This window comes from Genypterus blacodes, unplaced genomic scaffold (assembly GCF_046128005.1).
Source record: "Genypterus blacodes isolate CSIRO-AG114 ecotype Tasmania unplaced genomic scaffold, CSIRO-AGI_Gbla_v1 ptg000054l_1, whole genome shotgun sequence".
Classification (NCBI taxonomy): domain Eukaryota; kingdom Metazoa; phylum Chordata; class Actinopteri; order Ophidiiformes; family Ophidiidae; genus Genypterus; species Genypterus blacodes.
This window is the reverse complement of record NW_027466866.1, coordinates 2,277,581-2,301,584: the sequence shown is the minus strand read 5'-3', so window position 1 is coordinate 2,301,584 and position 24,004 is coordinate 2,277,581. Positions and strand designations below refer to the sequence as shown.

Genomic DNA, 24,004 nt, shown 5'->3' with positions numbered 1-24,004 from the left:
AAGAATATATGACTTCTAACTATAATACACTTGAAAATAAGGTGGAGAAAGAACACATTGGAATAAAGAGGGCATTAGAGGGAGAGAGAGAGAGAGAGGGAGGAGATTTTAATGACTAAGCTGGAAATGACCATACAATTGGCCACGGTGGAGCTGTATGCTGATCTCTCGCAAATGCAAAAAGTAAAAGGTTGCCATCACTGGAAAAGAAAACATTTTCATTTCATAAACTGCTTTTCTAAGGGACCCTGCCCTGACCTCAAACACTCAAATAAACCCAGTAAAGACTTCACTTGAAGGGAAAAGGTCTTTTTTTACAATCTGGAAAGTGGAAAAAATAACAAAAACTGCCTGTAAACTATGATCCCACATTGCTGCAGATGTACTTGGCGCAGACGAGCCATTCATATGAAGTTTAGTTCCAAAATAAGACTTAACTAATTTCGCACACGTTGACGCGTAGTTTCACAAAATGATTAGGACGTCTCGACAAATGAAACGTAACCAAGCAGATCATTCCATAAATTTAGCGCGAGCAGACGTCCAGATTCAATTGGAATGCTCCCAGCATTTTAGGCATTTGTCAGAGTTAGCGCTCTATTAGGCCCGTGGACGGGTTGGATCGCTGTTATAAATGGCCTCCCGAAGTAGAATCGTAGAGTTTAAACCAGGATTCTACTCGCAGGAGAAGTTTCCCCTACACTCATGGTGTTTTACTGAATTCCCATTGAAAACAAGTTAAATACTCATTGTGTACAGTACAGAAATGATTTCAAAACGTTCCAATGACGATGAATTGCTCGGGGGTTTGTATTGTGTCCAAACTTTCTGTGTAACAGCTGCATTTTTGTGCCGGGCTTATCAGTGGGTGAGGGAATGAAAGGGCGCCAAAGGAAGCCCCCTAAGCTTTACATAATGCATCCCGAGAGGAGACAAAGGCCTGCATTCACTGCTGGGTGTCGATAAGACCTATCATTAGGCTGCCATTGGAGGTATTACCAACACGCACACGCACACACCTATACACACACACACACACACGGAGCAGACGGGTACTTATTCCTCTAGCCATTCTGTTTTTCCACATCCACACATAAAATCCATATGCGTGCCAGAAAGGAAAGCGGCAGCCCGGCTCAACTTGAATCAAATAAAGGGGAAGGAGTGGAACCCTGCTGCTTCCCCATCATGGCAGAATTCACTAATGTGACAGGGTGTGCGTGTGTGTGCACAGTCGCACCTTATCCTTATCCCTATGTGTGAGTACTTGTATGTTCTGCCTGGCACGTTTGTGCTGCAGTAAAGCCGTCCAGTAGATAGTCTAAATCCACCCAGAAGGTTAAATTCAGTGGAGAGTGTCAGTGTCTTCCGCAGTAGTCCGACGTGTTTGCAGGAGTAATACTAATATCTGAGAATTAATGTAGTATTGACGTATTGAGGACAAAATGCTACACCTAATAGGTTTAATTAACAAGACAGGAGAAAAATTACGCGACAAGAAGAGAAGAGGAAGGTTGCGTTTCCTAATAGGTTTTGTGTGTGTATGTGTGTGTGTCTGTGTGTGAGTGTGCATTCGGGACGATGACAGCAATGCTGTCTAGGTCCTAAGCAGATGATGAACCGTAGCTTGCATTCCCATTCGCTCTCATTAGCTCAGCCCTCCGGAGAATATATGGGTTACTTACCTTCCTTTCCTCCGAGTTCCCGGCCAAACGCCGAAGCATCGGCTCAGGGTCATTAGGCTCGCTGCTTGGAACAAATGGCCTTCGATAGCATCGCAGATCAAATACAGCAGAAGCAGATTAACCCCCTGGATCCCTGGAGGGCAGCACTTTAAAACATTAGGACGGAAAAGAAAGAAGAGGACATAAATGATGGGCCGTCGTACTCATACTTGTTTTTTTGAAACCTTTTCTAACACGTATTGGCATGTTTGTTTCCCCCGCTTTTCTTGCTTTTGCAGAGGTTTGTGAGAGTCCTAATTCTGGGGGTCCTTAGAGGCTCATTGTGTTTGAGCTGCATATCACAGTTGTTTGCCTGAAAACAGAACCGCAGAGAGAGAAAGAGAGACAGAGAGAAGTGGGTAGAGGATCAAAGCTAGGGGAGGATTTGTGTGGCAGATAGTTGCTGGGGTCCTGTCTGTGTAGAATCTTTCTCTTTGTCTCTCTCTCTCTCTCTCTTTCTCTGCATGTGCACACCACGACTCGGTTCCCCCCTCACATTACCAGCTTGAAAATTACAGATCATGAAAAAGAACACGACAGTCACAACCTCCTCCCTTAAGCAAATGCGCCCTTATTACAGTGCTCTTGTGTGTGTGTGTGTTAGTGCGTGCGTTCTCTTCCCCTAGCCTTTCATCTAAGCGCCTTGTTTTATGCAGGTTTTGATATTCCCACCTCTTTTGATATGCTAAACGATTGGCCCTCTTGATTTTTTACATCCTGCAGATTTTGTTATCAAAAACACTCCTGCTAGAACTTTTAAAGTCTCGGATCATTTACAAGCCTCGGGGTGTTGGAGGAGATAATCGGGCAATAAACTATTAAATCAGATTGCCCGTGTAACCTCAGCGAACGGTACCCGACGGTTAAAATATCCCGTAGGCTCGTGTCTATTTAAGGTCAAAGCGTTCCCCCCGGATTGGTCGTTCTATAAGGCCTGGGTGAGGTTTGTGGTCTCTGTCGGTGGGGAGGGGAGTTGCCTCAGATGTCTTTTAAGCAGGAAGACACGCCCAGAGGATGGATACAATTAAGACTAGTGACGTTTTGTCGAGTAAGGAGGGTGTTTGGATAACTACTCTGGGTGGTCTAGCTCTACATGTCTGTGCTAGTTTTTATTACAAACAGGCAAATGAGTTCAAGCGCCGATGTATCCCAACACGGCGAAGCTATTTGTATATTTACCGTGTTCGGACGCAAAGGTTAAGTAAGTAAGTGAGTAAGTAAGTAAGGAGAAGGCAGCAGCAGGTGAGAAACGAGTGGAACGCATCAAAGCAGATGGCGCGCACACACTTGACAGGCATAGAGGCGCATTAATATGTGTGTGAGTGTGTGTGCGCGTGTGTGTCGCTCATCTTATGAAGGAGAACAAGCGATGCCACCATCTTGAAGCCGTCAAACAAACATCTGAAGGGTTTCGTGCAATGCCTCAGTTGAATGATGAATGAAAAAGGCTTTGTGTTTATTTACATGAACTGTTACATTGAAAAGGGTTTGTCAGTTTTATATTGACTCTTTAGTAAAAAAAATCCCTAGAATCGTAATTTTTCGGGGTAGTTTTTTATCTTCTCGTCAAAACAGAAATGCACTTTGACCGGAAAAACAGAAACACCTGTACAATCCTAATGCGATCCAGTGCAACAGCTCTGTCTCCCCCTTTTGTGTCAGACAGGATTTGATTCCGCTCGGGTCTTTTCCGGGGGCTGTTTTATTGCATTAGATTGTGCAGGCGTTTCTATTTCCTGGTCAGCGTCTCGGCGTATAGAGTTGTAGACATTGTAAACCTGGGTGGCCCTGCTGGGAAATGAGACTCTAACTCTCGTAATGTCGGTGTCATTCTGGGCCAATTGAGTCACGCAAGGACCACCAGTACAGAATTCACCTGAAATATTCCGAGGGTGTTTGTTCATGACCTTTGTCCGGGTTTACGTGTTTGACCCCGCACGCCCTCTGTAGGGGTCAGCAGAGAGGAGAGAGTCACCTGCTTTTGCCACAATTAAGCTCTTGTGACCGACTCAGTGTTTCCTCTGCCCCGGCACATTACTCATAATGACCGATTGACTCATTGACCATTGCCTTGGTCTTAATTTCGCCACTTTGCCGTCTTTAGCTCAAATGGATTGTGTTCTTTGTATCGAGTCAACTGTGAGAATGAAACTCCTGCGTCAGCCCACACATTTGAGCCGCGAGCGAACACAGAGTGGCGTAAAAAAAAAGCCCGAGCCAGCGACTTCACAGCGACGTGATCAAATAGATTTTAACTAATACTCCCATTATTTCCTTTTTTACAAAAACAAAAGTCAAATTTGCATACCCATTCACATCCACAACAATGGATTTTGCTTTTTCAAGCCGTCAAACCTGATTAATAGCATCTTCTCGTTAACGCATAAACACCCCGCGCGCCATCAAACCGGCAAGCGTCCGCTCGGTTAATTTGCAACTTCTCCTTTTTCCATTTGTGTGAATTGGCTCATTTGGCTGGCAGGGAGAACACAGATCTTTATTGTTGGATTTTTGTTTTGAGGCAGCATAAACACGTGGGTGGTCCCGGGCTACTTTTTTTTTTCTCTCTCTCTCTCTCTCTCTCTTTTTCTTTTTTTTTTTATGTCGTGAGCAGCACATGAATCTGTTAATGAGAATATAAATTGGCGACTCCGTGCCGGGACCTTAATGATGGAAGTGCCCTCCATGGTCTCTGCAAAGTCTGCTTACTGGAGCAGAGAGAGGGATGAGAAAACCAGACAGAGAGAGAGAGGGAGAGAGAGACACAGAGAGAGAGAGAGAGAGAGAGTATAAAGATCTAGAAAGCAGAGTAATTGACGCAGGAGGTTGTAAAGAATAAAGAAATTGTTGGGAAGAAGGAAAATATCGCAGGAAATTGTAGTCGCTGAAAAGGTACGTTAGCTCTGCAAGACCGAAATAGTAAATTGCATGTATAGCCTGGCAGATGCTGGCAATTGAACAGAGAGGAACTTGAGGAGGAGGAGGAGGAGGGGGAGGAGGAGGAGGAGGGGGTGGAGTTCTTAGGCAGTATAAAAGGTTTAATTTCTCTTTCGGGCCGTGGCAAGCAGCTTTCCTGTGCTGCCCCGTTTCGCTGTATTTAACATCAAAGTGAAGTATGAACAATCGAGGCAATTTTTCATCCAGCCAAGGTCAATCATTGTTCTGTCTGTGTGAACGTAGAGCCGGCTCAGAAGAATTCAGGGGAACCATATTTTACCGGCGAGCCTATTTTAGCGCGCCACCTTTGAAGAACCTTTATGGAGCGATTTTGTTCCTCGTCTCTCATTTGCAAACCCGGGCTTTCAGATTACGCTGCGCTAAATTCCCAGACATTTTCTCCTCCTCCTCCGATTTATGGAAACCCGCTTTTATTTTTTTGGGGGTATTGGTTTCAAAGCTTTCAATAATACAAAGACTCATTTCCCTGCATGTAAGATGGAAGAAACACTACTATGTATACTAAAGTCTGATTGTCGAGACACAAACCTGTAATTTAAGACCAGATTTGAGATCCAAAGCTGAACTCTTGCTGTCTGCAGAAATAGCACTACTTTAGTACTTACACAGCATGCCAAGACCTAAATGACTCCCTAATCTAAAGGAAAAGGGGGCCATGTAGGAAGCCGCTCAGGGACCTTTTTTTTAAAGAATGGTCCATGAATATTTTTCTTTGAGGAACTTGAACATGCTGATTGACCACAAGTGAACCTACAGTTGTTAAAGAGCGCACAGCATGACTCATTCTTTTTTTGCTACATTGAGAAACTAAATGGCTCACGAGTCAAGAGGAGAGAGGACGCAGCACGACAGGAGCCTGTGAAAGGACAAATCTGATTGGACACGAAAGAGCAAAGACGTTAAGAAAGAAAATAAGTCAGATGCATGTTTGAATCTTGACAGGCCGTTTGAGACGCCATTACCAATTGACGACTTCCGATAAAACTTGATTCCATTCCAATAACAAATACCTACCTATCTAATCCACCAATCAATCACTCACTCAATAATTGATAAGTTGTGCTGTAAATCAATTAAACTGCATGTCAAACAACAAACAATCAGACTGAAATTAAGTTTGGTTGCTGTTAAAAACGACTTCCATGTCAAAAGTATTTGATTATAATTCTATCTAGGTCTTTGTAAATAGTGGTTTAACCAGGAAGGTACCATTATCGCACATGTTTGCATTGTTTAGAATTTCCATCTGCTCACACAAAGATGTCAACACCTGAAAATTACTTTCTGATAATTAATGTGTCCAATGTGTCTTTGAACATCACTGCCACTTCAACGTGCTGTCAGGAACCAATGTGCTTCAGTCAGTACTGTCTATAAGCTGAAACGGGCCACGAAACGACACAGGAGACCCCCCCCACACACACACACATACATACATGCACCACCTAAAAAAAACTGCACCATAAATCAAAAAGATCTTAATTTACAAGGGTTGGAAAAGACTTCAGAGGCTAATTCCCGGCCTTTTAATCATTTGTTTCACCACACACACTGTACATTCATGTCCCACCCCCCACTCCACATTTCAAGATGAATACGGAGTTAATGTACACACACGCTACAGCTCCTTGTCATTGTTTCCCCAAGACCACCCAGGGTGTTTATATGAATTGGCCTGTGAGTGGGTTTGTTTTATGTATACGATCGTGCGCCTTCTTTTAGGAGGGATCAGGAGAAGCTGAATTAGACTTATTATGTCTAATAATGCTGCACACATCAGTCGGTGTTGTTAACGAGTAACAGAGGACAAATTGCACCGCTATAAAAACATTATTTGGAAATGGCGGCATGTAATGTGTGAGGAGAGTACTTGTATGTCTGCATGTGCACGCCTGCCAATCTGTGTGTGTGTGTGTGTGTGTGTGTGTGTGACGCAGCCGGCTCCTTAGCGTGACGACTTTAATAACACGGTTTTAACCAAATGACACCTGAATTTATCCCCTGCCTTTTTTGTTGTCTCCTCCATTTTCTGCCCAGGTCCAGACATGAAGGAGGCTCACACGCACACACGGCACCTTGGAGTCTGTCTGCGGTCTACCACCACTCTGCCACAGGCACATGCACGCACACACACACCAACACCTCTTACGGTAAGAATCCCAAGACCACCGAGTCGGGGGTGGATGTGTAATAATAGTGTTTGTTGCGGGAAACCAAACTCATTAACCGCATTGTTTTTCCTCTACGTGTCGAACGAATCAATGTTGGCAGTCATACATCAGATACATTTTGTAGATTCCAGTAAGAATCTGTATAAATATTCGATTTTTGTTTGGTGGAAGCTTGTGTCTTTCGTCAAAATGTCGGATATCAGTTCACGCCGTCGTAATGCCTGCTTTCGTTTTTCCGTTACTTGTATCGGTCAAAACCAATCTAGGTTAATGTTATTCTCCAGGAGTCGCGTCTCACAGCCGTGCCGCACAACCCACAAACCCAAATTTAACCCAACGAACCTGGGCCCTTCCCACAATTCCCGGCACCCTTCCTCAAAGGGAGTATTTGCATTTCTCATCCCTCCTTCTCTTGATCTCATTTCTGAATATGCTGTTTTGCATGTGGGGCAGTGAAGGAGGGGGGGGGGGGGGGGAGAGAGAGAGAGAGAGAGGGGGGGTGGGTTGTTATTTTGCCGTTCATTAAAGCTGTCTGGACCCGCGTTAATTTGCATCCACAGTTACAATGACTCTCCGAATGAGGTTAACGAGGTATTAATGCAGCTCGAAGAGGGATCAGCTACTTTTATGAATTTATTTAAGATTTGATTAGATTTAGGGGGCGGGGGGGAGGGGGGGGGTTAGTGGATCCATATGTGGGTTATTGTTTGAAGAAACCAGAACAACTTGGCTCTCTTAAACCGAAGAAGAAAGAACACCGCCAACCGCAGGCTCAGACCTCATTAATTAAACATCCAACCATCCCAGCAGTGATTCTTAAACCACTAAGATGTCGGCTAAATTAAAACAATGAATTTTACCTTAAACCTACTTTAATACGCCGTCCTCCCGTTTTCTAGCTGTGGGTTAAATGATAGAGTCGCCCAAGCAGCGACTCTAACCATTCACTATATGCTAACCAGCTGTAATCACACACTCCATCAGTTCCGTCCTTTGCCTGCACGCAGCCGCCTTCGTTAACGGTTTGGCCGCAGCGCAGCGTGACAGAACACGTGCGCGGCGGCGGCGGCTATTAAAGCACTTGGGCGTCAGGGAAAAGGAAAGGTACTTGCTCTGCTAATGGACGCTGTCTATCGATGTTCCCGTTTGGTAGCACACTGTAAACAATATGGGGGAACGAGCGTGTTCGGAGGAGGAAACGGGCAGAGTGGCGGCTCGGCTGGGGCGAGGGTAATGACAGGGACGGTTATTATTTGGAGCCCTGCAGTCTCTCTCTCTCTCTCTCTCTCTGCCTCCCCCCCTCTGAGAGACAGGGGCCCCTCCTCTTTCTCCTCTCTGCCCCTCCCTTTGCCTGTTCCATATAATTAACTTCTCGCTCTTCTCCCCCCAAGTCCACCTCGCTCGCTCGCTCCGTCGCATGACATCATTCCATGCCGCTGCTGCTGCGCATCTGCATCCAATTGTGCCACATCCACCTCTGCTTCTCTTCTCCGCCGCGTCTCCTTTCGCATCGCACGCTGCAAAACATTCAACCTCTCGTGCCGGCAGACAAAAACAGCTGCAAGATGTCACCGCGTCACATGTGGCAAGAGCTATGCATTATAAAATATTGAGGATAGCAGGCTGGCCTTAAAATATTGATTTCACTTCCAAGATGAATTTTTACCCCCCCCCAACTGTGTGCGTGTATGTGTGTGTGTCTATGCGTTTGCCCTGTCAGTTCCGATTAGTGTGTGTGATGACGACGGCTACAAGTCAGACCGCCTGCAGGCTTGGCAGGAGACCACCTCCAGCTGGTCTCAGACCTCCTTTCAATTGTGTGCGGGTGTTTGTGAGCGAGGTTGTTACACGTCTGCCTGTATTCATCAGGACATTGACAACCTGATGATGAAAACACAAACACACACGCGCACACAAACACAGAGAAAAAAATACAAAAATAAAAATACACCACTTGACACATGCTAGTCATTTAAAGCACCAGCCAATCAATCCAAGCTCAGGATCAGGTGTAGTCAAGTTGTAATGAAACTTGTTGGCGTTGGTAAATTCTTACAAACACTCGGCTCTGTTTTAGCTCTGCCGATGTCACACTTTGTCTTCTTCACTTCTCCTCCCCTGTAATCATCTGGCACCTCTGCTGTGACTCAACGAACCACGCTTTATGTGTACAAAAAGGCCAAGGCTCCAGTTTTGTTTTGACTCGTTCGGTCATAAAAGTACTGTCTGCTGCATCACACCTCAACTCCGCGTTTGTCAAAACTGAAAATTCTTCATCTTCCTTCGTACTCTGATTTAGAGATTCACTGCGCCTCCTTTCTCTCGCCACCTTCGTTGGCTTCTTTTTATCAGCAAATAAACTTTGGCCCTTGCCAGCTCCAACGCCGCCACTCGTGACTGTTACACCTTTCGAACAAGGCTGGCTCCTTTAGCTGGACTGTGAGTGTGGGTTCGACATTCAAAACTGTTTGCGAGCACGCTCAATCCTGCCTACACGGCCCAGATTACTGTAATCAGCTGCATTCATTCAAAATCCAGCTTGTCTAGTGCTAAAGTGTGTGTGTTTGTGTGTGTGTGCGTGCGTGCCTGCGTGTTTCGCAAGCAGACCAGTAGCTCATGGCTTTCTAAATATGTTGCCAGTGTAGTAAAAGTCCATCTGTCATCATATGTCTGTAATTGCAGGGCACCAGCTGAAGCGAGAGACGCCTTTCCAGCTGTGAGGAGACGGAAGAAGAGGAAGACGCACTCTCTAACCCCCACACGCACACACACACACATTCGCAGACACAAGCAGGTGAGCATTAAGGCAGGCAGCTAAACAGATCACGTTGCGGTGTGATATCTGCAGACAGCCAGACACAGGAGGCCGGTCTGTACCTGCAGGCAGGGAGCAACAACTCGCCAAGGAATTTCCTTCCCCTCCTGACAGAGCGAGTGTGTGAGAGACGCGCCAAAGCCTCTTAAACATTTTTGCAAGAATTCAATTCACACTAATGTCACGTGAAGCAATATTTCCAAAATGAGCTTATAGTAAAAAAGGATACCAACCTTTATTTTGTGTTTGTGAGAAAGGTTTCAGTTTATTTTCAAAGCTTTAGTTTAGATTTGTATCATTTTGATTAGTTACTATTTTTAATTGGCTTGGTAGATTTTCCCCCCCTAGTTAAATAGTGAAATTGTACTTCAAATCCAAATCTTAACTTGCAGAGTTTAATATGGAGAGGGGCGGGAACACGAAGACGGGAGAACAAAGACTAGCGATTGTCTAGATTGTCCTAAAATGTCCTCTCCTCCGGTTGGGCCACAGGTTTGGGCCCCGGAATCCTGGATAACCTTTGCCGATGAAAGGATATCCTTGAAAAATAGAAAAAGGAACTGCATATTCACACACCAGCGTGATACACAGGCACAGACGGCTCTTTTGTCATTTAACAGTAACGTGATCGCCCTTTGAATCGTTTGTCTTTCTGGAATTACGCGGCTGTTTTGACAGGTCGGGGCTTTACGTGTCATTTTGAAACTTTTGACAGTATCCATTACTCAAACCTGTTCTGCCAGTTTCCTCGTCGTCACCGCGCCTGAAGCCTGAGCAGCTCTGACATCGTATTTGAAGACTAAAAACTTTTGAATTGTTTCCATTTGCTAAATATAAGTGCGATTCATCAACGGCGTCATTCAGCATTGAAAAATTACAGCGGCGACAACATGTCACACCGCCGCCTCCTCCTGACTCACACACCTCCTTTACTTTTCGCTCCATGATTGTTTTTGCTTGTGTCACCAGGTTGGCACATCAGCATTACGCTTACTCCCTTATTTCAGGCTATATTTAAGGTCATCTGTCTGTTTTTTTTCAGGCTACATTTAAAGAATGCCAAAAGAAGAAAGTTTTACAAGTTCACAATTCTCGAGCCAACCGCACAATCCACTTATCTAAAAAATGATTCGCTGGTTAAATGTCAGAGCTGTCCGTGCCATTAAGGCCAAGCGTGTTTGAAGGGAGGACACCCCGGCCTGCCTCCTTACTCACTTCTCCTTCATTTCTCCTCTTAGCACACCCCCTCGTCATCCAACCCCCCCGCCGCCGCCGACCGGGCTGGTTTGAGGCCCTGTCATTCAGATTAGGGCCACATTGTCAAGCTCAGGGCCTTTTTCTCTTTCGTTTGCATGTCCCAGATATTTTTTTCCCCCCTCATCCCGAGGCCAAAGAAGACCTTATATATATATATAGCAACGCTCCTCTGCATCCACTTCTGTCAATTCCAACACTGTCACTCAAATCGCTTTTTGCGGAAGAGCGGAGAGGCCACGTTAGCGGAGTCCCTCGGAGCAAGGACTGTTCTTTTAGTCTTACACTCGGTTGAGTAAAAACGTTAATGCCGGTTTGTTAACTCTTGTTTTCATCAACAGTTTAGACTGCCGGAGTCTCGGTGCTGTATTTTTAAACGCAGCAGTCTCTCATGATGGAATGAATCATGCGGTAGATGAGAAATCCACATCTTAGTCACTCCCTACTGTGCTTTACAAAAGTGGCACATCACAGTGTTTATTGGCGACCACATCCCGAATCACCGCTGCCACAGGACTCCAGAAGGATTTCTCGAATTGCGCCCGTCTCAAAAGCTGCTGAGTGATTTCTCGCGATGAGCAACATCTGCCATCGTAGCCATCAGTTTGAAAACGCTGAATCATAGGGAAAACATCAGATACTATTGATCTTAGTGAGTTGTCAGTCACAACGAGCAGGTTTCCGCGTCCTCCACCTTGCATTTTTAGTCGTCGACGCACGCTGCTGTCTACATGCCATGCCGCCGTGTTTTAGTACAGCGCATGTAGACCAGCCGGAGCCTTCACCCAGGTGCTATGTTTACCAATACCCGCTATGAGTCAGGAGTTTCAAAATGACTTCCCCTTACTAACTGCTACTTGCTGCAAAAATAAAACGTTCCTGTACCGTGTCAGACTGGTGAGTAGAGGGAAACGCCTAAAGCTGATTGCACACACACAGGCACACAACAGATGACCATAAGACATTACTGTTACAATTTAACACGAGATGGAGCGATGTCAATTCTGCTTCTTTTGAGCGACACACACACACGCATTATAAATTCCATTTGGTCATTGCAACATGTTTGATGCCTGGAATGAATAGAATTTCTTTTTTATATTATGGAAATGCGCACAGTGAAGGTTAAAAGCGACTTTTTGATGAATGAGAACCTTCCCAGGCATCTGTGTGCTTGTTCTAACAAACCCTATTCTTTTGACTGTTTTACGGGCTTCTCCAGGTGTTATGATTTAAGACGGATAATGTAAATGGATATGCAAACGGAAGGCTTTTATCCGCTCGTTAAAGCTTTACAGTTATCTGATAAGCTAAAAACCGAGGAAACATCATCAACACTTGTGACATATTGAGTGTCTCTTGCTGGGAGAATGAAAGGTATATTTTGAGATGGATGGGAGTGTGGGGGAGAATTAAAAGCTTCTGTGCCCATAGAGAACACTCGCCCCCTCTGCATGTCTAAGCAGACTGTCATCCCTACTCACCATCAGGTTCACGCTCGCCCCAGTGAACATTCAACGCTGTCGGTGAGTTTAGGCTCATTTGAAAAAACCATCGACCGTTGATTGTACCCTGTGGCAGGGCATTGGCATTGGTGACCCAGTGGGAAAATAAAGATGCACAGTTGTGTTGCCTGAACAGAAGGAGGAGGAGAAGAAGAAGAAGAAGAAGAACACCGACCCTCGCGCCGCATTCAACCAAAGTAGCCTTCTTTGCAGCCGAACATCTCATGTGAATCAAATTAAAAAGAAGAAAAACAACTTCCAGCCTCCAAACCACAACAAAGGTCACAATCAACATTCATTGCTGTCGGTGGGTTTAACTTTGTGGAAGAGCTCACTGAACGATGAATGCAACTGTGTCCCAGATTTTCGGCTGACTGTCACAAGGAATAGCGTCACGATATGCTGATGACATTATTTATTTCTGCGCCTGTCGCCCTCTCTCGCCTCCCACCAGCTACATGCATGCGCAAGAGGTCATTCAGATCGCATCTGGATCATGCTGGCGAGTGTGGAGGGGCTGTAATGCGGCTGCAGCAACAGGGAAAGGCCAAGTAAAGATAAATAACCTTATACAAATAGTTATCAAGGGTTACGATGAATGATTTCGTATCCAAAGTCAAGGTTGCAAGACGCGGCAGATAAAGTGTAAGTATGATAAACATAAAATTGATGCTTGTTTGTCAAGAAATTAGTTTTAATGTAATAATTCCAAAATAGAGGATTTAACAGTAATGATTTTATAATTTAGTCGTCTGGGATGTCAGCTAAATTAATGTTGTTGATGTTTAAATGTTGTAGTTATCCAACGATCTCAAATGATGGAGAACATATTTGATTTAAAGTAAAAGATTTTACTGAGTATTCCCAGATGTTGTAATACTGCACTCGGATTGGTTTGTTGCACTTCATTAAATAAATTTGAACCCACCTCAGTAGAAGTGTGAGTCTTGTTGTTTTTATAAATGTATTGAGTTATTTTTGAGTTTGTACATTTTAAATGTGTTTTTAGAGTGACTCATAATCTTAAATCTTTTCTATTGGATAAAAAAAAACTTTGGTTCAGACTTTTGGCTTTTATTCTGTTTTAGAATGCAGAACATTAAATTGTAAAACATATTTAGTCAAGTAGTTTCACTCACTGTATTATGAGCATCTTTTTAAATGTCTCCAACTTAATGATCTAAATTAAATTAAATTAAACCACCATGTATAAATGGTTATGGGATAGCTATAATGAAGTTATTAAAGGATAGTTAGAATAAACTTACATGCCAGCAATATGATATATTCACAATTAATTAGTTTAAGACTACAGAATCATCTGTAAATTATTTAACATGGCAATTATTTTATAGTTTTCTTCCATCCATGATGTCCTCTTAGTGTTTGGTATAATCTGAATGCTAAAAACACAATTAAAAATGACTTTCAAAGCTAGATTTAAGTGCTGATTTCTACAGGAAACAGTGTAATACTATCTCATCCAGTCAGAATTGTACTATTACATTATATTAAATAAAAATGTAACTATTCATACTGCTTTACAAACACTGTATGACCAGATTGACGCAACGTTATTGGTTTATTGGAAAATGGTGTCATAAATAGTGTCATAAAGCCAAAACTGAGATCGACAGCATTACATTACATTACATTACGGTCATTTAGCAGACGCTTTTATCCAAAGCGACTTACAATAAGTGTGTTCAACAAAGGTAGATAAAAGAACTTCAGGTCACAAGAAATCGTAAGCGCATTTCCTTCCTAAACCAACAGCTAAGAGCATAACTAGGGCTAGAGTAGAAGTGCAATAAGTTAGGTACTATGATGAATGAGAAAGAAAAAAAAAAGGACAGATTCATTTAGATAGAATTTTGGATAGTTACTCCACTCATCGGTTACCAATAATTAGGTACACCTATTAAATCATCCTGCCTTGTCTGATGACTTAATTCAATTTAACTTAATTTTTCTTTTTTTTTTTAAAAGGACATGAATTTAACACGAGTACAGTTCTGTATTGGACCTTTATTCTTCCAGACTCTAAATTGTGAAACATATGAGAGCAGCTATTGTGGTGACGTACACAGCCCTGCCAGTAAGGACGCTTGATAACAGCAGTTTTTAGAATCTATGTAACACAATAAGTTCGCAAGAATATACTGGCTCACCACAACCAGAAGTTGTTGATCTATGTAACTGAATGAGTCATGGTGACGGTAACTGAAGAGCAGTGTTTCCAAAATAATTGTATACTATATAAAAACTACAGACAATGGAAATGAACTCACTGTTTGGGGATTTTATCATAACTCACTGATTTAAGTCATGAAATAGACACTTATCCAACACTAATTCATCAAAAAGTCAAAGGATGGAGATTGGTGAATGCATGAAGAGATGAAGTAGACTGGTGAAAAGAATGTATGACTTCATCCGTCCACTAGAGGGACACCAAAGAGACCAAAGACCCAACCAGACCCAAGTTGTACTCCGCCATCTTTACTACAATTACATCAACACAAAGTCAAGGGAGCAAAAACAGACAAAGCAGCAGTAACTGGCACAGCAACACAGGGAGAATTTGGATTTTTGTGACAAATGCTTGTGTTTTCTCTTCAAAGAACATGAGGACAATGAGGATCACACGTCAAACAAGGGAATTTATTTACTATGAAAATTTACTCTAAACATTCAAATAGTTTTATACTAAAAAATAGTACCACATTAAAAAATATATACATTTTATGAAACAGCTTATATTTCAGTTTTTTTCTGTACTTCAAATTCAAACGTCATGTTGTGGAATAATAAATATGCGTGTTTCCAGTTCAGTTGAATATTCTGACAAGACAAATAATGGAACTAGGACTTTTGTGTCCTGATCACTGAAGCGTCTAAAATAGGATTGTGAGATACAACATTTGGACAAATTGGAGAGTAATTCAAACAGTTGAGTGAACTTCATATTTCGTAGTTAGTAGTGTATTAATGAGCCAACTTGACCATCTAGATAAAATACAACCTTTCTACTCTTAAAGTGCTGAGTCATCACGTGCGATCACTTACCGCTAAACACATTTTTTTTTTGTTGCTCATTGTTGGTCTTAGACGCCAAGTAAAACCATTTTGGTAGTACTAGCAGGGGCAAACCTATAGACAGACAAGCTACTTCCTTTATTATGTACAGCGTTGCACTTGCATCTTTCATCAAGGAATCCTGTGTTGCTCATGTACTACTGAAAACTCAAAATATCACATTTTCACAGATTTTGACTCTTTCAAAGAGTTGTGCGTATACTAACTGTCGCAACCCACGTGTCACTGACTTAATGCTTCTTTAAACGCACACTACATGAGGGGTTTTAACCCTGATATCCCGTCAGCTGCTGGTGTGTGTGTGTGCGTGTGTGTGACGGCGCAGACAAAAACACCAACCTCTGCTAAAGTCCACAGCATCTGTTTGATTGCACCTTTAACACTGAGGCAGTAATTTTATTCACTGCCAAGCTTGATTAAAATGTAGCGCCATGCTTCCTGGGATATGATGTTGTAAGACATTATGCACCGACTTCGGAATTTGATGTTGCCTAAGACCTCTGAATATGGTGCTGGATCAATTTGAAGCAGTCATTAGTTAGTACAGCAGTCTGGGGGGAAATGCCCCACTGAGAAGGAATGACTTTGAAATGCTTATTTGTTGCAACTTCTGAGAAAAAGACCTGCAGAAATTTCACTTGATTTGCATAAAATGTTTTTCATTCGCCCACTTTGCTTCTTTCTCAGTGTGAACCACTTCATTTACACCGTACAAAATTCAATTTTTAAATCTATGTGGGATCATGATTCTTTTCTTCTCCACACACATTTTGCCAAAAAAAAATCAAAAGTGTTAAAGAAATGAATTTCCAGCCTCTACATGAACTGCGCACACATTTAAATCTTAAAAGGATAAACGCAAAACAGACAGCCGGCTGCTCCGTCTTACCACGCTTTGAATGGCAAAACACGACGGAACAATGAAAACGAAATTAACCAACGAAATTAACCAGCAGTTATAAAGGATTTAAATGTAACTGGAGGATGTGACGAGGCCAGAAAATCTCAATCTTGCCGGGGGGAAAATAAACCGGAGTTCAATACTTAAACTGGAAAACCGTTTTAAAACCTATTCATCCGTGGTTCATTGTGACCCTGGTTTGATTTGACCCTTAAAAAACCAAGTGGTTGATAGTGGTGTGTTCCCCTGTGTGCTGCAGCTCATACCGGATACAGCAGAGGTCGCTACTGTCTGATGTCTGCCGGTCTGAGCTGTCTCTCGCCCTCGGCCAGAAAGATCTGCATGGCCCGGTAGAGCAGGTGGACGCCCAGCTCCCGCTTCCTCTTGGCCTGCCAGGTGGACACCACGCCGTAGTAGTCCCCTCGTTTCTGATTGGTCAGCACCTTCAAACCTGGGAGATTGGTTGGGAGGATTAACGTTATGGATCAGCCGGAGCGAGACAAGTCACAACTGAACCATCAAAGTATCTGTGTTCAAAGATCTTTGAGTTAAGTGTGGAGGGATAAATAAAATTTGAGTTTATGTGAGGCAACAGTGTGGAGTTCACACTTAGGTAACACAGGTGATACAATCTATCCAAATACATTAAATCATGATGATTATTTGCATCAACAGAACTACTAAAATCTGGTCCCGACCCCAAATTTGTCTTAAATTTTGCCCCTTCCTCAATCAAATTTTCCGCCAAAATCAAAGGAGAAAAATCCCATTTACCTATTATATCCCATCCCATTTTCTCTACACATCTATTAGCCTGTGTTTATAGGAACCCCCGTCCTATCACTGCCCTCACTCACCCATAGCTTCCACCATGCAGGCCTCTCGTGTGTAAGCCTCCACTGGAATGACATTCTGGAAGCAGTGCAGGGAGATGACGCCCTGCTCGGCGCTCCACACCTGAAGGATGTGCTGCACTTTGCGGGACAGTTTCTGAAACGGAGAGGAGCAGGACGGCCGTTCATACATTACAGTCACACTTACACTTTTTTTGCTATAACCCTGTGAAAACAAGCTGTTATGGCAGCTTGTGCCTGAGGCTCACTGCCTTACCTTAGAGGTCTTGTCCCCTTTGTGGTACTCCAGAGCCTCGTACAGATGGCTGTACGGACGGGACCGCTTTCCTTTGCCCACATAAAATATGGCACCAACAAAACTCTGAAAACACTCATGTGGACTCATGGTGTGACTGCGGAATGGGAGGTTTTTCGTCACCCTGCGGGAGAGGAAGAACAAGGGTCCTTTTGATTAAACGACAAGGGCGAAAGTTGTTCGTACGTATCACGGAGATTTGCTTCGTTAACAACTTCACCAGGGAACGTCAACACATCTCTAAAAATAAGACACCGGGGGACTGACTTGACGATAAAATTAAAACAAAAATGTCGACTGTGATAGAATACAGACGGAGGAACAGCCAGTCAATTCATGTTGGAAAAACATACAACGGTTACAGGCTGCTGAAGCAAATGTCTACCAAACTCCAGAAATCCGCTAAAGCAGCTGCTCTCTCGGTTTAGTTTTAGATGAGTTTCCCCTCATAAAAGATGTGATAACGGAAATAACGGTAATAAATTATAAACACATTTGGGGAGGTGAGCTTAGAAATATCTCACCGCTAAGCACCGCTTGCAATTTAGTGGATGTGTTTCTTGCGTTTGTCTGCTTCACTGATGTCCCTCGTGCATTTTGGGGAAAAAACAACCAACCAAGGTACTTTGTAGGTCGGGATGTATGTGTGTATGTGTTTGCATCCCATGTACAGATGCCACGCCCCTCTTTACAGACAGTCGTGTTTCCTACATTTCTACAGTCTATAACAGTTCAGGAGCTGACCTTGGGTCGAGCAGCAGGTAGTTGAAGCTGGACTTGATGATTCCCTCCCTCCACTTCCTGTTCTGATCCGGTTGGTCAAACTGTTGGCACAGAGCCTGCTCGTCGGTGTGGCAATTGGGCAACTGAAAGGTCTGCAGGGCTCGCCCCAATTCCGGACTATAACCCGAATCTGGAGAAAGAAAGAAAAACAAATAACCTAGGTCAGCGGTGAAACGCACAACATCCTTACACATACACACAACTCATAGCTCCTTGGAAGTATCACTATCATTACATAATCATAGACTCTAGCTCAGGTAAACAGAGTGTAATCATGACCTTTATCAGAAACCTCTTACCTGTGTGTGATTGGTCAGACAGCTTGCGGTGTTGTGGCAACTGGGATTTGGACTCCTGCAACAGGCGGCAGAGCCTTCGCATATACGTGGGCCTGGTGCGGCTGCTGATGGGGCCTGGACTCTCGCCAAGCTCCAGCAGCCTGCACCTCAGCTCCTTGTCGGTTATTCCAGAGGTCTCTGGCAAGGAGACCTGCGGAATGACCTCTTTGGCGTCCTTCTCCTCTACCCGTGGCGCCTTCTGGGGTTTCTGGTTCTCTTTTCCCCCGTCGGTCCTGTCGCTGCACATGGAACGCCAGTCGTAAAGGACGGTCTCGTCGCTGCTGGAGGTACTCATGCTGGAGCTGAGAGAGGTGTTGGCCGTAGGCGGGACGTGCACCTCGATCAGCTCGTGGCCTTGTTCTATGTCCGTGTAGAGGTACTCCACTGGCTCGTCCAGATCCTGAAGAAGTGGGCGTCCGCCAGGGGTGTAAGACAGGTTAGCAAGGTGCTGTGGCCTGCGGCAGCCGGACAGTCTGCTCATGCTGTACCTCGGCGTGCATCCGGTGCCTGGGGTGGACGGGTCAGAGCTCTCCCTGGACTTCCTAGGGGAAAAATAGCTGGAGCTGGACGAGGAATACACAGATTCTGGTTGAGAGTCACCTTCCTCGGTGAGCCAGGTGTCTCCATTGTTTAGGTTGTCCGGTCGGGCCAGTTCAGGGGCATCGTTCATTCCCTTTGTTGTTGCCTCATCGGCACTTGTCAGATCATCAGTCAGAAAATCCCTGCCTTCAAGTCTCTGCGCTCGCATTGCCTGAACAATCTCCTGAAGGTTTCTTTCATAAGCATCTATCGAAGAGTCCTGGTTTTTCTCCAGTACGATTGTGTCGGACAAAGTCTGTGTTTCACAAACCGAGTCAGTTAGACCTTTGGGTAGGATCAAAGTATCCGCTTGGCTCTCGCTCTCACTAGTACATGAACTAGCTGTGAGAGTGCTGGGCTGTGTGTCTGCGCACTCTGAAGCAAAGTGCTCTCCATTTGTGGTACTACTCTCTGTGTAGGATGGTGTGTAACAAGGTCTGAGGGGTGAGTTGTAAAAGTCTTCATCGCTTCTCTGAGACCTGGGGGTTTGGCGGCGTGTTCGGAGCGGTGTTGGTAGCGTTTCCTCGAACAAAGAAGACGTGGAGAAGAGACTATCAGGGGGTTTGCTTGTTCTCAGCGAGCAGCGACTCAACCTTGAGCGAGTCCTGCCCGTTACAAAAGGGCTCGGTGTCAACGGGAGGACGAGATCTTCATTTAATGCTACAGCTGCTGGGGTTTGTGATCCTGCGGTCACCTCGTCATTACCAGTTTCACTTGAAGCATCCTCAGTTTCTTTAGAATCCCTAGAGGATTCAAGAACATGATTGTTTGGAGTTTTTAGATTAGATAAGGCCCGTTTATGATCCGTATCTGGTGAATTATCGACACTTTCGAGACTTGAATCTCCCTGGGGTTCAGTTTGCGAAAGCTGGAAATTCCCATCTCGCCTCGCAGATGCAAAATCAGTATTAGTGTTCATGTGTATATTGTCGTCAGATGTGACACATTGTGGGTTTAGTGCAGGAGAGGAGAGCAGTCTGTGGTGTGTGGTGGCATCCAGAGCGCTGGTGTAATGATCACTGTCACAGCTGCTGTACTGACTGCTGCTGCTGCTGCCCCCAGAGTTACAGGCCGGCTGTTGGGGTAAATTTACCTGACACTCTTTTACGTTTTCGCTTTCTATGTCATTATCTTCCAGTGACAAAGGACTGATGACTGTTTTCTCCATTACCTCCTCTGCGCTCTCACTGCTCTCCCTGCAAAAAACGTAAACATTATCCGGTGACGTGACGTCGATGCCCTGCCTTTGTAAAACAGTTGCCATGCGTTCGGAATCAAAGAAGCTAGAGTAATCCGTGAGGTCAAAGGGCAAGGTGTCGGGGCACTGGCTGGCTTCAAGAACAGGTTGCCGCTTGGGAGAGCCGGGGCTGAAAACAGGGAAATATTCATCCACGTCCCGGAAGCTCACACTCTTCCTGCTGGCTCGCCTGGAGGGAAATGCCGGGAGAGTGTCTCTACGGGAGGGAGAGATTCCAACGTTGGGGTTAGCAGGATATTTATTTAGTGTTGATGTCAAGCAGTCATCAATAAACAAATTATCCTCCTTAAGAATTGGCAGTGGATGTCCAGATCCAACTGCCGACATACGAGTGCTTGAAAGTATGGAGGGGCCCTCAGCTGACCAGGCCGAGGCTGCGTTCCAGTCGCCCTGATTCCTCCTATTGTCCACATCATAAAGTCTTTGATAAGATCCTCCTCTGCAACTTGGTCTTTCATGAATGGCAGAGAGGTTGAAAAATGAGGACCGCCTTGTGCTGCTTAACACGCCGTCACCAAAGTCACTTAGCATGGACGAGTGTGAACTGAAGCTCGAGTCTGATTCAGGGTAGCCGGATGTGTCCGTCTGGTCTGAATATACAGCTGTGGAGAAAAAGAAAAAGACAAATGTTCGGTTAGGATCCTTTTCTCAAGACCCTCAAGTCCAGTTTAAAATATGAACTTTGTACTCCAAATCTGTCTTACAGTATTGAAATCGAGGCAACTCCTCTTCTGCGTCCACTGAGGAGGCCTGGTACTCCTGAAGGAGCTGGGCACATTTGCGGTTCTCCTGTTGCTCTGCAAGCTGCCGTGCTGTATTCCCCTCCTGCATGAATCAAGGCCAAAACAAACTGCCTTCAATGTCAACATTCAAAATTGTTACACGAGTGTTACATGAGTTGATAATTATATATTTGTGTATGTTTAACTAGTTCATTTCTCTGTGCACTACGGACATGACACATTCGTTTACGCGTAATTATGGATTATCATTTGATTGTGAAAAAAGGGTTAATAATGCTCAAACAGCTCTTACCTGATCTTTAATGTTGGGGTTCCCTCCATTCGTTAGAAGTAGTTTCAGGTTTTGAAAACATCCCCACACTGCAGCAATGTGAAGAGGAGTCAGGCCCTCTGATGACCTTTGAAAAATGCATTAAGACATCAGACTATTTGTGTATTGATGTCAGGCCGCTGACATTTTGGAGGCCAGTGTGGCGTGGAATATTAAACAACACGTTTGTTTTCCTTTGTGCTTTCCTCTGTGGCTGAGCCAGATCTAGCTGGTTCCCCTCCCACACTGCTTATCTCTCGAGTAATTCAAAAAGCAGAGTACAAGTAAACCGAGCCGGTCCCAAGAGTGACTGAATGGGTTCGATCAATGTAAGACTCAGCCTTATCACATCCCACAAACTTATTTTGCGAGTTCTTCTTTGACACCATTATTTATTGCCTTTGATAAACACTGGACATTCCTGTATCCACTGGAGTTTGCACTGCACCTCAAAAACAGAGCAGACACACAAACGCCTCTCTCCAACCCTCTGAATATGCTTTGTAGACACTGACACTATTATAATTTGCAGTACTTCCTCAGTATATAAAAATAAAGTGTTTTAAATACAATACACCCTTACCTGATGTTGGGGTCGGCTCCATGCTGCAGTAACAGCTTCAGGCAGCGTGTGTTCTTCTCAGTCTCTCTGCCAGCAGCCAGGTGGACAGCAGCCACCCCTCTGCCCCCTACACAGTCAGGCTGTGCACCTTGGGACAGAAGCAGCTGCACACATCTGCCAAGGATGACACATCGGTTAGAGCCCATAACAGAGGTAAACTGTATTACATAAACATCAAACAAAAAGTACGGAAATTTGTGTTTGATTGTGTGTTTGTTTAGTTCCCTTTTAAAGGGTTCCCCATTTGTAAGGAACAACAGGCTTTCCAACGCTATAAAATGTATTGCCAAGAAGTATTGTTACAACGGAGAAATAATCTACCAAACACAAATTCCGAACTATTTGACTGAATTTTCTGTAGATACAAATGTGAGGTTTGTACATACATGTTGACCGAACTATGTTAAAATAATGACACAACACGCAAAATGACGCAATATGTATGTCACATCAGCTACAAACAATTGATGTTTAATGTGGGAACAGCAAAGAAATCCCAATATGAAGCTGAATATCCAACAAAACAAACGGAAAGTCACATGTTATCACCTCACAAAGTAAATAAACAACGTGAAGCAAACAAAGGAGAAACTAGCAATAGTAGAATGATGAACCTTTACTATTAACAATAATTATCAAATACAATGACGATATCAGTCCGCGTGGTCTATATTAGTCGGTACCGGTGCCGTCGCGTCTTTGTACCCGGACATGTCTGGACTAAACCCGGGTAGAGGGCAACACATTACCTGGGTTCTCCGTCCTTCACGGCTCGACACAGCTCGTTTTCGAGTCTCCTCGTTCTTCGTTCCATGATTACCAGTTATCTAATAGATAGATAGATCTATCTATCTATCTATCTGTTTTACTCGCGTTTACATTATTTACGGCACCCGTCAAACTATAACCCGATGTTAGCTACTTAGGGCTAATTAGCGAATTTCAAGTAGGATTTCATTGCACATATAGGAAATTATAAAATAAATGATCTTCCCTATATTACTTTAGCTCCCCCAAAAGAAGTTTTGTTAAAACACGCATCAGATGTTAAATCCTGTATCGACGTAATCATTGTTTCGTTTTCAGAGACGCGACGAGGCCATTGTGGTCAAAATTCCCTCCAAGCGCCTTGACCCTCCTCTTTGTTTACGATTGGCGGAAGCACCAACTAAGACGCAATGTGATTGGATGATGCTCCTCCGTGAACCAATCAAATGCGACTTTACTTTCCCAGAGTGTGTGCGCGCGCGCGCGTGTGTGTTTTTATTGCAAACCATATAGACATATTTGCATATTTTGTAACCTGAATAAATAAACAATTCCAAATCTTTCTTCATTCTAACATTGTATACTTTTACATTTTTAGTTTCATGAATAACTCATACGATATAATTGTATATTTCTGTTACCATGCAAAGGAGAAGAAGAAAATGAAGAGAAGAAGACCACTTGTTTGTTTTGTATAGTGATATTCACATTTAAATGTGTTTATGGCAAACAAACGTGGGCTGTGGCTGGCTCTAATACATTCTTGACTAATTTCAATAGGATATCACTTCTTTATTTCAAACACTTCTAAACAACTACAAGCCTATTTCATATAAAAAAAAATGTACATTGTTGAGAGAGTCGGTCACCTGACTCCGGACTAAAGGTCAAGATCCATGTACGGGCAGTATTGCTTATATTTTACAACAAGGTTAGCTGAACTTCACATCATTAGAACGGGACACTTTTCTTTTTTCTCAGCCCTGCAGTGGGATAATAAGACATCTGGAATTTAATATTACAATAA

At 43.9% G+C, this 24,004-nt stretch overlaps 1 protein-coding gene and 1 long non-coding RNA gene across 3 annotated transcripts in view; one reads left to right on the top strand and one right to left on the bottom strand.

Annotated features, from left to right (window-relative positions):
* Nucleotides 1-13,355, top strand: part of LOC143001661 (uncharacterized) — a 28,993-nt gene extending 15,638 nt beyond the window's left edge. The window contains exons 3-4 of the long non-coding RNA XR_012963709.1: nucleotides 6,720-6,832; nucleotides 9,536-13,355. This is a non-coding gene — a long non-coding RNA (uncharacterized LOC143001661). The remainder of the gene's footprint in view (nucleotides 1-6,719; nucleotides 6,833-9,535) is intronic.
* On the bottom strand, nucleotides 1,700-23,316 carry LOC143001659 (uncharacterized). Of its 2 annotated transcripts, XM_076151384.1 has the most exons (10): nucleotides 22,959-23,316; nucleotides 22,171-22,323; nucleotides 21,570-21,675; nucleotides 21,239-21,359; nucleotides 18,659-21,136; nucleotides 18,321-18,489; nucleotides 17,538-17,700; nucleotides 17,285-17,417; nucleotides 16,694-16,878; nucleotides 1,700-1,831 (listed from the first exon to the last, which is right to left on the bottom strand). In XM_076151384.1, exons 1-9 carry the CDS (start codon nucleotides 23,021-23,023, stop codon nucleotides 16,712-16,714), a joined length of 3,555 nt encoding a protein of 1,184 aa, XP_076007499.1. In that variant the 5' UTR covers nucleotides 23,024-23,316; the 3' UTR covers nucleotides 1,700-1,831; nucleotides 16,694-16,711. The 2 variants fall into 2 exon arrangements, with proteins under 2 accessions (XP_076007499.1, XP_076007498.1); XM_076151383.1 differs by lacking the exon at nucleotides 1,700-1,831 and having other exon boundaries at nucleotides 14,914-16,878.
* Nucleotides 23,317-24,004: the final 688 nt, after the last annotated feature.